Source organism: Berkeleyomyces rouxiae (genome assembly GCF_048999995.1).
Source record: "Berkeleyomyces rouxiae strain 22BRR77 chromosome Unknown BrBRR77_ptg000002l, whole genome shotgun sequence".
NCBI lineage: Eukaryota > Fungi > Ascomycota > Sordariomycetes > Microascales > Ceratocystidaceae > Berkeleyomyces > Berkeleyomyces rouxiae.
In genome coordinates this window covers 2,529,861-2,543,721 of record NW_027396492.1, presented here as the reverse complement: position 1 = coordinate 2,543,721, position 13,861 = coordinate 2,529,861, and the positions used below count along the sequence as shown (strand labels likewise).

The 13,861-nt window shown below is 49.5% G+C and overlaps 1 protein-coding gene across 1 annotated transcript; it reads left to right on the top strand.

Moving 5' to 3' along the window:
- Positions 1-2,099: 2,099 nt before the first annotated feature.
- On the top strand, positions 2,100-2,573 carry BROUX77_002250 (uncharacterized protein; the record flags this gene model as incomplete). The annotated part of the gene is made up of 1 exon (XM_073746770.1): positions 2,100-2,573. The coding sequence occupies one exon, from the start codon at positions 2,100-2,102 to the stop codon at positions 2,571-2,573; it is 474 nt and encodes a 157-aa protein (XP_073607332.1).
- Positions 2,574-13,861: the final 11,288 nt, after the last annotated feature.

Here is a 13,861-nt window from a genome sequence, read left to right as displayed (position 1 = left end):
TAGGGGGTCAACAACGGAAAAAAAAAGCACATGCCGTTGAGGTTTTTTTTTATTTGTTCGTGTGTGTGATTGAGTTATCACGAGAGCGGGGGGTTTGGGAGATAAACAAGCTTGTATCCATCCTACTGTTCCCTGGGACGTTGAGAAGTGCTGCTGATAGCGTTGGACGCGCCGTACAAACACCAACAGAACAGAGCCAGAGGGAAAACGACGTTAAACGATAAGCAACAACAACAGAGCCAGAGGGGATGCTTGTGTTGGCCGGACGGATGCAGAGAGAGAGAGAGAGAGAGAGTATGTTGTCCTTGTCCCGCTGATAAGCTGGCGGATTCCGGCAAGGAGCTCTGGATGCTACATGCCCACAGACATCTACACCTACATCTACCCATACCAGCTGCCATGTACATGTACATGTGTGCATACTTGTATTTTCTACATCTGCCATGTACATCTACATATGTGCACACTTACATCTTCTACATCTGCCATGTAAGCCGCCGCTTCAAGCATCGCTGCTGTTTTTGCTTCACCGTCTTGTTCGACATTTCTTCAGATGCCACATATGTCTCAAGCAATGTATGTACCAAGCGGCCATGGGATATCCAGTTTACTGCTGAATCTGCTGGCTCGGCCCTCACAGCGCAGTCCGTATAAAGACAGACAGATGACATCAGCCTGACAACGACCGGCACCCCGGCGCTGTGTCTCTCCGAATCGATCAGTGCAAACAAAACATGGCTACGCATTCGAGACAAGACACAGCGACAGCGACAGCGACAGCGACAGCGATTGTTGGGTCGTGGGTAGTCGAGAGTTAGTTGTACATAATTGGTACGTCATGGATGCTGCCAAAGGGCAAGACGGATGCGAGACGAGAGAAAGGCGAAACCCAGCCAAGACGGACGGTACGGGTAGTGATGGTCGTGCTGAGTTGCCACTGCACGTCCAAGCATGCACAACAAGCACAAGTCTAGAGCTTCATACGCGACCGACCTGCCGGATGCCCATTGTCGACAACCCGCAGCAAAGTGGATGGTGGACTCGCTGAAACATGCAACATGCAACATGAACGTGAACATGAACGTGAACATCAACGTTAACATGGCCAGGCCCCGCGTCGCTCTCCGCGGCACTCAGTCGGAGCACACATACGAGCTTTCGCCGCCCGACGCCATCCACGTGCGTCGCACCGCATCGGTACGAGAGCCTGGGCGAGTGGTGCTGGCTTACGTTTTTTGGGCGGTTGACACGCGACCCAACGGACGGCTGTTTGGAGCTGGGGCATGCAGCGTGCGGTGGATGTCTTGGACGGAGCATCAAGCCAAGTATTTGGCTTTGCACCGGCGGTCTCTGCTCTGTTTGTTCGTAAAGGGGCTTCTCGTACATTTCCAAGCTCCAGTGTTGGTGCTTCGTTCTGCTCCACATGTGTGTGCATCTCCTCTCTCATTGAAGCGTTTTGCATCCAACGCTCTGAGATTGCTGGGGACACAACACGGAGCGCAAATGCTTGCATCTTGGATATTGGCCGTGGACATGGTGGCCTGGATAATTGGATTCTGGGTCCAGGAAGGCAAAGGTCCACCGGGTTTTTGCTGCAGTTGCACAGGCTGGGGGCAAAGGGCGTGGAGATAAAGAAGGACGGGGTGGCCAGAAACCATTGGGGGTGTGCGCCTTGCCGGCCGCGCAATCGATCAATTACGAAAAAATAATAGGAGTGTTGGACGGAGCGGGGGTGGGGTGGCTAGTGGGGTGTGCAACTCAAATATTGGGAGTGGGGTGCACCTCTTGAGGCATGGAGACCTGGGGCGTGGCAAGTACCTGACACGCCCTCTACCTAAAAAATAACAGACTGTGGTGAGGAGCAGAGCAGCTGCCGCTTCTGGCTGAGAGTATATATCACGACCGCTTCGCTCCTCTTGGTTCCGGATTCCTGACCACTTCACATCATTCAACCACCAAGCTTCACTTCATTCATCTGCACCTCATTTTGCAGCGTCTTTTTTCCCTCAACACCACAGCTCGTCCTCAGCTTGTCTTTTATTCGACTTTCTTCAAGTCGCTTCTTCACAACACATTCACATTCACACATGTCAACCACAATGTACGGTTCTTACGGCTCATACAGCTCCATGGGCGCCAGCGCCTGGGAGCCCATCAACATCTCCTCCACATCCACCTCCCGCACTGGCGACTCAAACTCCTGTGCCTACCCCTCGTGGCCCCGTCGCGACTCACTCTCGTCCAACGAGCACTCCATCCCCAACTCCTTCCTCTCCGACGACGACCTCTTTCTGCTTGCCGACTCTGACGACGTGCGCTCCGAGTCTTCCTTTGGCAGCAGCTCGCCCGCCGAGGACGAGTTCACCGCCAACAGCGCCAACAACCGCTTCCTCGAGTGCCAGCGCGAGCGCGAGGCTCTCTTCGCCGAACAACAATACCAGCGCCAGCAACAGAGAATCCAGCAGCGCGAGGCCATCAAGATGGTCCAGCTCGAAAAGGAGCGCCGCAAGGCCGCTGCTAAGAAGTCCCGCCGCCCCAAGAAGAACGCCAAGCTCACTGCCATCTCCGAGTAAATGAAGCACACACTCTATGCCATGAAGAGCCCTCCGGCTCTGTCCCTCTATACACACACACACACACACTTCACCGTCTGCAGACTAGCATCGTGCACTACTACATCTCACATCTCCAGCCTTCATGGGCTTGACGGCGCTTCGTGCCTCGTCCTTGAACAGGCAATACGCTCTCTGCGTTGAGACATAGCCTCCGCAACGAGCCCTTCCCCTCGCGGGTCGGCTTTCCTTCCATCCACTCTTGGATGCTTTTTTTCACTCTTCTTGTCTGTCTTTTACTACACTCTTCTGCTTATCACGAGGACCAACCTGTTCCTCTGACTTCTTAATTCTTCATCTTTCTTCATGGCGTACTCGGCAGCGTGTATTTTCTTCTCGACAGGGCATGAGCGGCTCCTGCTTCGTTTTTCCTTTATTTCCTTTATTGTTTTGGGGGTTCTTTTTAGGCTTGCACCGTCAAGAAACAGGGCATTGTTTGGACACTGGTGTTTTGATTTTTGAGCGTCTTCTTTTTCAACGTTGGGAATTACAGTATCAGGGTCAAGCTCTACATCAACTTGTTCAGTTGCATGGGAGTATTGTGTTTGTTTTGGACTTGTTTGTTTTTCTTGCTTGTGCGAATACCCCCCTTCCATCTGGTTCTTTTAGGTAGTTTTCTGCTTTTCTTTTTTAGTTGTTAGTTTCCTGTGTCTACAGCTCAACTATGGTTGACCTTGATACCCCCTTCAAAGCGCATTTTGTGGCTTTTTTCTTCTGAATTTCAGCAATACTTCACACTCAACATTTTTTACTTCCATACTCTGTGATGTGCCTCCTGTCTCGTGAATGCAAGCATTCACTGACTCAAAAGAGCGGTGATGGCAGAGTGCAAAGCTGTGGGCTTGGGATCTGTGTGTGTCTTTGTGCCGTGGAGATGTGCATAAGCGAGCCCTAGAGAGGGCACCAACAATTCTGGGCTGGGCCACACCAACACATAACACATCAATCAACCAGCGGCGGCGCCCTCTGAGCTGCAGCAGGACGCTGTGGGCGAGAAGCGTTCTCCGCCCCCCGCATCCCCTGTGCTGGGCTGGAGACAGTTTTTTTTTTTTTTTTTTCCTTCTCCCTCATTCTTGCTTGGCTTGTAATTCTTGGAGAGAGGAAGCCGACGGGCCAAAGGGGAAGAACCGCCAACTATCTACCAAGTAAGAAACAATAGCCTAGCTAGCGTCTGTCCGTCACCCGGCAAAGATTGGCCTGCAAAAGCCGTAAAATTGGCCAACGAGAGGCCGAGAATGGGCCATGGGATGGGGGGTCTGTCGAGTCACAAATCACATTGACGCTTGGAAAGGCTCACTGTGAATGTGCCTGGTTGTGAAGAGGACCAGTAGCTTTTTCTTTTTTTTCTTTTTCTTTTTTTCTTCTATATTTTCCCCCTTCGTTCTACTATCTTGCGACTCGGCCCACCTGGAAACCGTCGGCCTTTCACCACATCAATTTGTCAGTCTTGGTCATGGGCGTCATTCTTGTTCGTGAGAGAGGGCGAGGGAGCCCGCCACTAAGTAGCGAGTATAACATAACCCACACACGCACAACTAATAATTAGTTAGCCAACTAGTTGACTATAGCTCTAATACATAAACATGCCAGCTCACATGTGCGATACACACTGGTACTGGTACTGGTACTGGGGTCTCGGGTTGGGGCCCGTGTCCTGAATGACGTAGTTGGCTCGGCCAAAACCTTCGCTTGCCCTCACCACTTACACACATGGGCGCAGCGGTAATACTTGTGCTCTTGTGTTACGCCTGTAGTCTATACGAAGCCCGCTGCTATCGCGTATCCCTCTTGCTCGTCTGTCTGCTTTTACATATGTATGTATGTCCATGGCTCAGGGCGCTTCCGGCTGACGGCCAAAGTCGACAGCAGCTGTGCCAGCCAGTATTTCGCAAGGTAATGGATGGGTGGCTGCTGTCCTGTGCTCTGCTCTCTCACTATGTAATGTTACATGTGCCTGCATAGCCGTCTTTGCAAGTCTTCAGCGTCTGCTATCCGACCGCAAGCTTCATCTTCCTGGGTCACCTGATACTGAGCCCTTTTAATCAACTAGAACTGAGGAGATGATTCTACAAACCACACACACACACTGGTCTGGCTCGGCCGTACATTGGGCAGCGATTGTGGGAGCCCCGGGCCATGAGGGCAAGTCTCTTGGCTGGGCTGCCTTGATCATCCGAGATTATAGTAACAGCCTCAGTTGATAGCGCCTGCAAGCCTTTTTGCGCAACCCGCGCTCTCGTTATTCATAGCTATGCTTATCTACGAGCTTACAGGAACTTCTAAATACCTCCCCCTCTTACACATGTACTTGCACCCACGACATCACAAGGGCCGACTGAACTTTATCTCAAAAGGGTGGGGGTTGAGACCAGGGCCTTTGAAGCTCCAGTAGCTACGCATTTCCAAATAATTAACAAGGGATATTAAATAGAAAAAAAGACCTACATACATACACACGTAATTGCATATATTGTTGATTGTATTACACGCTCCCCTCACTCTACGCTCTCGTCCTGTTCACCAAGGAACGCCCGGCAACTAATTGCGAAGCAAGGCATGGCCGCTGGACATGAGTGACGACCTCAGGGTGCTGTACTCTGTAGTTGTGAATCATTCGCGATTTGTGCGCGTGCAATTATTGAGCGAGATACGTGTATCACACAATATGTGGGAGCGGGACCCGACTATACACCCTCATTTAGCCAGTAGCACGACTATATATTGATTCTGCATGTCCTTGCACGTACCAAGACTTGTTCTCGCATTGGCTGAGTAGAGTGTATGTACATAACTACATGAAACTTGTAACACGATCTAGAAGGCAGACAGCCAGACCAGACATACCCAGTAGCATTATGGGAATGGTGTACAGCAGAAAGAATATGGACAGGAACAAAAACGAATAACCAACTATTGGCGTGATACAAGTAGACCAAGAGGCCTTCTGCAGGGCACACTTCCCGTCGCTGAACACGAACAAAATAGGACCAGAACTGTGGAACAGGGAGCAGGACATATATATGAGTGAATGTAGAGGTACACCACGGCTTGCGCATAATGGTAATCATAGAAAAGGCAGAATGGAGCTGGGATTCACGTCATCTCCACGCGACAACAGGGCGCCCAGATGAAAAAAAGTATTATGCCAAGTGGCTCATGCAAGACAAATGAATGCTGGAGAAAGCCACTGGTGGGATCATGGTACACACGTGATACAGATTTGAGGAAACTGAAAGACAGGACCAAAACGCAATGTATATAAGAATGATGGTGGTGATAGTTAATATTAGAAGCACAGAAACAAGCTTATCACTAGCGATAGCCTGTGGGGGCTACTAGATTAGCCATTTCCTACCCTGAACCACCAGCGCCACAGCCTTGCTTGTTTGTCCGGATGATTACTCGGTATTGGTGCTGTGCTGACTGGGCCGCGGCGTTGATGCAATATACAACATACATACAACCACTCGCGTGGGGGAATATCGGCATAAAACGGAACGAGATAATCGTCGGTCGATGTAGTACAAGTACACACAAGTAGCTACGCATACGTGCAGATCAAGCAGCCCTACCCCTCAACACCAGCCTGGGGCTTTTTTTTGGGTAGCAAAAAAAAGAAAAGAAAAGAGAGATAACTGTGCCTGTGTACTCTGTGTGTAGAGGCACAGCTGTATCGTATCGTATCGTCCGCCTATTTGTTCTTCCCAGGCTTTGTTAGTACACTAAGACCACAAGAGGGCGTCTTTTTGTGAGCCAGATACGAATTGCACAGCCAGCTTTACATATGTACATACATATCACTGCCTGATTATTAAAGCTGACTACTAGTACAAGTTGTGTGTGTGTGTGAATGTGTATGCATGTACACACATCTGTACTTTGTCTGAGTTAAGTGCCGGGGATATTTTGATGGCTTGGGCGGGACACGAGTGCCAAAAATAGAACACGAAGCCACCGCTATCGTTTTTTTCCTGCTGCTGCGGTTTCCCAGCTCGCATCCATTTCTGTCGCCTTCTATGTCTTCTTTTTCTGTTCTATTGCCGGTTCACTCGTGGTGGTGAAGTCGAAGGACCCCCCTCCCCTTCCCCTTCCCCATCTCGGGGAACTTGTGGGTCTGCTTGTAGATCCCCTCCCCACACTCCCCGAGTCCGGACTCGGGTGTGGGGAATCCAGGAAGCAAGACTGTACATATGTAATTGCTCCACCTCGAAACGCTGGCGTGGGAACTACAGAGACAACAACATCGGCGCTGACTAAACCGGCCTACTTTTATCCAGGCTCTCACAGGTAACGTGGGACAAGCTTTCGCCTGCTCGAGATTCACCACATGTCCTGAGGAGATGACTGGAATGCGGTCGCTTGTTGCCTGTTTCGTGGGTCTTTTAAGGTTACATGTAACTAGTGCACACGCATCTGGCGCAAAGTGCCGTTTGGTTCAGCTAGTGAGAGAGTCTGTCCTATTTGGGCATCTTGATTACACTTCCCGGGATCATCTGCAATGGGTTATAGGAGGGCAGAGAGGGCATAAAAAGAGCAAGGAAGAGGCAAGCTGGGTACAGTATGCAAGGGGATAATCGACAGATCAACCAGTTGACATAAATATTGCCTGTAGACACCTCATCTCATGCTTCACTTGCCACTATACAAGCATGTCAATTGTTGCGGTCCAAGACAAGAAAAAAAGCAGTTATGTAGTAGACACACACAAAGTTCGAGTGAAGAAATGGTGCCATGAAGAAACGGAATGTAGAACATACAGAGGGGACCGATAGTGACATCTTCATGGCATGCCCGCAAACATTATTCTGCGGGTGCTGGGGGGCGTGAAGATCTGAAGGCAATCAGACCAGATTAAACAGGTCATGGCAAGAGAATAATTTAGGGATCTGCCCTCCCTTGCACCCCTCTTTCCTTCCCTGAACACCTCATGAATCAGACGGAGCGGGAGACAAATTGCAAGATATCTTGAAAACAGGGAGAGGGCGTGAAGACTAAAGGCACCTATTCAGCGCGGATGGTGGAATGTAAAAGGAAGAAGGGATTGGGATTTGATGAGAAGAGCATGCTGATCTTCAATACTTGGGAAAGAAGGGGGAGGGGGCGTAGAAGAGAATAATACATGGAATATATGGGCTTTGAGAGGGCGAAAGAGAGGCCCCGGGGTAGGTGGGTGTGGGTTGTAGTTACTATCGAGACCGGAGAGGGATCTGGCTGTGGAAACGAGTCATGGCCGGGCAGGGTTCGACTGAGAAGATACCGGCAAAGGGATAATGTATCACATTGACTGCAGAAAGAGCTTTAGCTGTACATATTTGATGGTGGGAGAACGCTGGTGGGTCCATAGCTTGAACATCCGGAGTGAAAAGGTCGCGAGATTGAACACGCATGGATGTGTTGGACTTGCCGGATATATGGATGATGTATCTGTCCACACCAAAGTTCCCTACTAGCCAGTCTACATTAAGATCATTCACTTTGTGACATTGGCCAATGATAGCGACATCACAGGCATAATGTTGACTTCAAGCCCAATGTCAGATCTGGTTGTAAGCCATTATGATGAAGAGACTGAGAGCCAGAGCTGAGCTTGAGGAATCCGGCCAAGTGTTTGTTTTTTGCATGTCTTTAGATCGGATTGAAGATGTATTGCACGATCTAACAGTGAGTTTCGTTTCTAGCGGTTGATATGTTTCTGGATGCTGATTATTGCTCTTGTGAGTTTACGATGTGTAGTGTAGGTCTCCAACACATCTAAAACTGATGGCAAGGTACATACAAAGACGGCATCTGATCTACAACAAATATAGGAACAAATGCCAACTAGCTTCTTGCTCAGACTAATGGTTCTCGCGCCATTTTAACCAAGTGACAATCTGAGAAGGAGATTGAGAACCAGTCCGGGGTTGGGGTACCGGGTAAGTTTTGACGTCTGTACTACCCAAATCCGACCTTGCTGGTTAAAGACAAGGGAGTATTGCAAAAATTACAAACGTCTAAATGCTTTTCCAAGTAGTTAATTTGAAAGTCTTTATTGACCTGTCTACTCGCGAGGGACTCTCGACATACGACAGGGGACTATTTCTAGTACCAGGAAAAATACAAAATAGCAGCGAAAACCAAAAATCTAAAAACCATGCATACAGAAACCCTATAATCCAAAGTGTAATGACAGGAGGTCTCCCACCTGCCCAGCGCAGAGGCTGTCCTTCGTCCGCGTGGCACCAAACAAGACCCAGAGTCCTGGCCTCACCGCCGATATAATGATAAAAAAGGGTTTGGGCAAAATAAGAAAAGGGGGTTGGCGGCGTATTCACGCCAGAGGGTTGGCAGCGCGGTTGCGCAAAAAAAAAGGAAGGGCCCCAGAGGCTAAACTGCTCCGGGTAGGGTTGGACCAGGCGGTGGAGGGTCGGGCGGAGGGCAAACTGGAGAGTCCCCTTCCTGCGGGTCCGTTCCCGTTACCGCACGGCGGCGTGCCAGAAGCACCGGAGGATTCTTGGCTGCTTTAGATGCCAGCCAGATGGCTCCACTCTTGGTGACTATGAGCTTCTGGAAGAAGCCCTTAGACATCCGTTGAGGGTTGCGGGGGCAGGTCCAGATGTGCCCCGGGGTGGTCTCAGTGTCGCAGAGGGGGCAGGTTAGCACCGCGTTGAAGTGATTGGAACGGCGGTGGTAATCTGCGAATTCTCCGTGATCAGAAAGTGCTGTCAGGACAGCGCGGGCGAGCTTGCGCTCAGTGTCGTCAAGAAGGCTTTTCCAGGCCTTCTTAGGAGCCTCGAGAGGTCGGCTCAGGTGCGGTCTGTTGGCACAACCTTCATTCAACTACCAGGTGCGAAACTCAGTGGTGATGCGGGCGTGGAAATGGCTACGGGCCCAGGAGAGGGACATCCCTACGGGCGTGTAGGCCCTCTCGGCGCCCATCTTGGCTTTGATTTTGATTTGATTGTCTTTATTTTACCTGTCTACTCGCCCATCTTGGCTTATCGGTCCGCGAGCTCGTTGCCCCAGACGTCGGAGTGCCCCGGGACCCAAATCAAATATTTCGCTATTCCTTTTCATGAAAGTTTGCTGTGGACCATTATCAAAAATACAGCATTGAGAGACAAAAAGTGTACATACAACACCGGGGATTCCCACGTGGTCACCCACCGTAGTACTGATCCGGCGCTCTGTAGGTTAACTAAGGGAGAGCGGACGGGATCCCGTGCTTTCTACAGGCTGTGGTCGTATGTGATTGATGGGCCAGCTACCACAACTTGTCACGGTGGAACGGTGGGGGCTCAACAGCAAAAAGAAGCAAAAGAACATACAACACCGGGGATTCCCACGTGGTCACCCACCGTAGTACTGATCCGGCGCTCTGTAGGTTAACTAAGGGAGAGCGGACGGGATCCCGTGCTTTCTACAGGCTATGGTCGTATGTGGGAGGTGGGTGTGATATCTAAGGATATCAATGCAGAATCTACTCTTCCGTTGTCCTGTGACTTTGTTGCGGGCGTCTGGGGGTATTTCCAAATGGCTCAAAGTTTCCAGAATACTAGTTAGTTAGTTACATAATGTTTGGTCAGTTGTCCGCATGTTTCAATTTGTCGTGGGGTGAGTTCTAGTTTTCATGTGTCGATGTCGACACATGTTTGTGTGAGTGTTTGATGCCAAGTCGCTATCGATGAGAATCGTCCAGTTTCGTCTTATTTCTTCTTGTGTATAGTCATAGATCAGAGGAAATACGTTAGAGAAAAGACTGGCCAAACACGCAACGGCGCTGATCCGTTACTCGTAATTCGTATGTAGCACATACTTATGTGATGGTTTACAGCAGCAAGATTAGTCGCAACTTCACTCGTGGCTCAAGACAGAGATTATACAAGTTTTCAGCGTGTCTGATGGGATGATGGACGTCTTGAGACAAGCAGTAGCGGGCCAACCAGGCACGCGGATCGTCGCACGCGCCAGTTTGACTCCCGAGTTCCCAGCAGCGCACATTGTAGTTACTATCGAGCCACTTGAATCCAGGAGCCTGACTTGGGTAGTCCTCAAAATATCTCCACGGAAGGTGATTGAGACAGAGATAGAACGAGATTCAGACCGACAGCGGATAATCGATGTCTAGGCTGCACGTCCCTCTCGCACTTGGGCCCCGCAAGGTGGTTTTTGAAGTCCAGCTGGCGTTGCACAATGGGAGAAGACGCCAGTAACATCGCAGAGTTCTGGCGGGAGACTCATCACGGAGGGTGAAGATTTTGTCGGTAGAAGCGGCCATTGTGCAAATATAACAGGATGAGTTTAGAAGCAAATAGAGGATAGATAAGAAGGGGAGCTCCCTATGTATTTATACACATCTGAGTCTAGAAAACAGGACACCTGATGGCTGTCGTCACGAGATGGAGTCACGATCTGCCAGTTTGACGTCACTTCAGACCAAAATACATCCACATAATTACATCCACATCGTTGCCGGTTTATCTACTCGTTGTTCACCAGAGAAATTCAATACTTTGCGATCAGCTAGCCTATAGATTGACTTTTCCTCATGTCCCTGAACAAGATGCACACAATCCTGGGTCACGTGGTAGCCGCAAACCCTAACACGGGGATGCATACGGAAAAAAATAAGTGCCTTCAAGCGGATTTGAACCGCTGACCTCGACATTACTAGTGTCGCGCTCTGCCAACTGAGCTATGAAGGCTGGTACTCGATGAGAATTTGGCTCTAACCAGACATTATAAAGGATAGAAAGTCAGCGGCGAAACTATAAATAATAAAATTCAAAGGCGACGATGTGCTCTGCTCCCCTTCGTTTTGGCATTTCTCTTGTTCTGGGGTTGAATTTTGTGTATTCTTTTTTCTCCGAGTAAAATTTCGTTGTGTCTGCTTTGTTTTCTTTTCTTACTTTTCCGTATTTGTTTTCTTGTTGTTCATGGTTCTCCGCAGCTTTAGGATGATGCGCCATTCCGAACACACAGAAACTAGGCGGCGTGTCGAATGAAGAACATTAAATATCAGTTTGGTAATCAATCTGGCGTCGTTTTCTCTTGGTGATTTGTGTAGGCATTGAAAATATAGTCGAGTCAAGTCAAGACCAACAATCTTCGTTTTATCGTGAGATGTATCAGTAGACAGGTGGTAGACCTTGAATTGAGCAGGCAAGCTAAGTTGATCTTGCCACTATATGTGATGAGCATTGGATTTTAATACCTACAATAACTATACATAATGAGCTTCGTGGAAGTCTTCAAATATCAGTCCGGTTGGCTGATGTTGTTGCATCTCAGTCGGTGTGGAGTTACATCGCCAACCTTAGTAGATGAAACTAACCAATCACAAGGCCCAAAGAGTACTCCACTACTTGAGAGTTCGGCGCTTAGACAGAGTCTTTGCTTGGCTGGAGATGAATAAAAGTGGGGCCTTGAGACTTCAGCGGCTGTTAGGATCAGAGCGCTTATTGGTGGATTTGGATTTGGCATCGTACTCGGTATTCAAGGGTTCTTCATCCGCATTCGATGTGTTGCAGTTGCAACGCAGCTGTTTGGGGTTTGATGTTGGGTTTTGAGAAGCAAGACGAGGACGAGGATATGAAGCCGCTTCGAGGGGGTTTGTTGGATGGCGTTGGCGCAAGGTCGTGTTTTGGGCATGTTTAGGAGCTCATGACTATGTGATTGAGGGCAATGATAATGTGATGGCTGTTGTACCATTTGTTGGAAGCAGGGATAGAATAAAAAGTGCTATAAGAACGCTAGAAAGAGCATATTCTAGTCTCAAAGCATGTATTAGCTCCAGGTACTTGTATATGCTCTATATAAGGGCCGCTGGGAAGCCAAATACTGCGCAGGTGAAGTCTTGGTCTATTAACGACAAATATGTTGACGGCTGTAGATAGAACTGGGCTCAGCTGGCTACTTCCCATGCGGCCACTTTCTGTGACCTGCTGTCAATCCGGTTTCTGGCTTGTAACTATGCATAGTTAGTTGTGTATGCTTGGTCATGGTGTTGCATAACAGGCCGATACCATGTCTTGTATCTCCTAAAATTTGCCCCCTGGCTTCTAGAGTGCCGTCGGGCTCTAACAGAAAGAGAAAAACAGCCACACACTCTCATATGACCACTGACCGCTCCGTGTGACGGTATACTGCCTTTTCTCTCGGCGGAATCCCAGTACATAAAAAAGCCATCAGACACAAGTGGTGGCGCACGAACAGCGTGTGGTAACTGCCCCATGAGGAGCAGACACCCAGACAGCAGTTGTCTTCTTTTCGCTTGTTGTGCGTGTTGTGCGACTCAAGACTCAAGGCTATTGCCATCTCTGTTCTGTAGTAGCACACATCTTCCCTTTGACAAGATCAGCCCCAACCCTAAAGACCGACAGCATCTCAACAAACGTCGGCCGTGTTTTATTCCACAAGTGTCACGACCACATACAATAATATGAACCATTATATATCAGCAGATATCTCCTGCAGCTCCATACATACTGTATACCAGTGGCTGCTCCATCAGCAAGCTCTGAAACTTGACAATCCGCTTTGCTGACGTCTGGCCCAGAATACATTCAGCCCAAGACTTACATCCGACCTAACCCTCTACTTAAGCGCCCACCATGATCCTTCTGGCCAGGGGTTCCCTGCACTTCACCTCGCTTTTTGCTGCTTTCATGTGTTAGATTTACCAGTTGCAGCGCAGTATTGACTTGCCTCGTTGGCGGAGGTCTTGTTCGCCTTCTCGATCTCCATCCCATAGGCAGGCAGCCTACCTGATCTCATCTGCCAGAACGGACAAGGCCTCCATGGCCCCTGGGGTTTGAGGGTGGCCGAGGCCTAGACCGAGAAGCAGGCGTCTTTACTGGCGACATTGTGTTGAGCAGCATGGAAAACCCTCTTTTATCTCTGTCCCCCCTCTCCCTCTTCTCTTTCTTGTGGCGACTCGCACTCTGCATCTTGACGTGCAGTCTCCTGGCGCATTAGCCTCACACTAGCCCAGCCAACATTGGCTGTCCATATGCCTCTTTTCCGATGTTTCCTTGTGCATGCTAAAGTAACCAATCCCGCAGTCAACACGCCCCCATCTTGACAGAGGAAGTCTTGTATGGAGAACTGGGGTCCATCCAATAGCCTCGCTCATCACGTCTCCTAACAGGCCGTCTCTGCATGTCAAGTTTCTCTGGGCTGGCACTCCACAAGATCAGCGCAGTTTCTTCTCTTGGTCCCTGTCGTTAGAGAAGGACAGACGGGGGTTCTCGTTCTTTTATCTTCTTGGT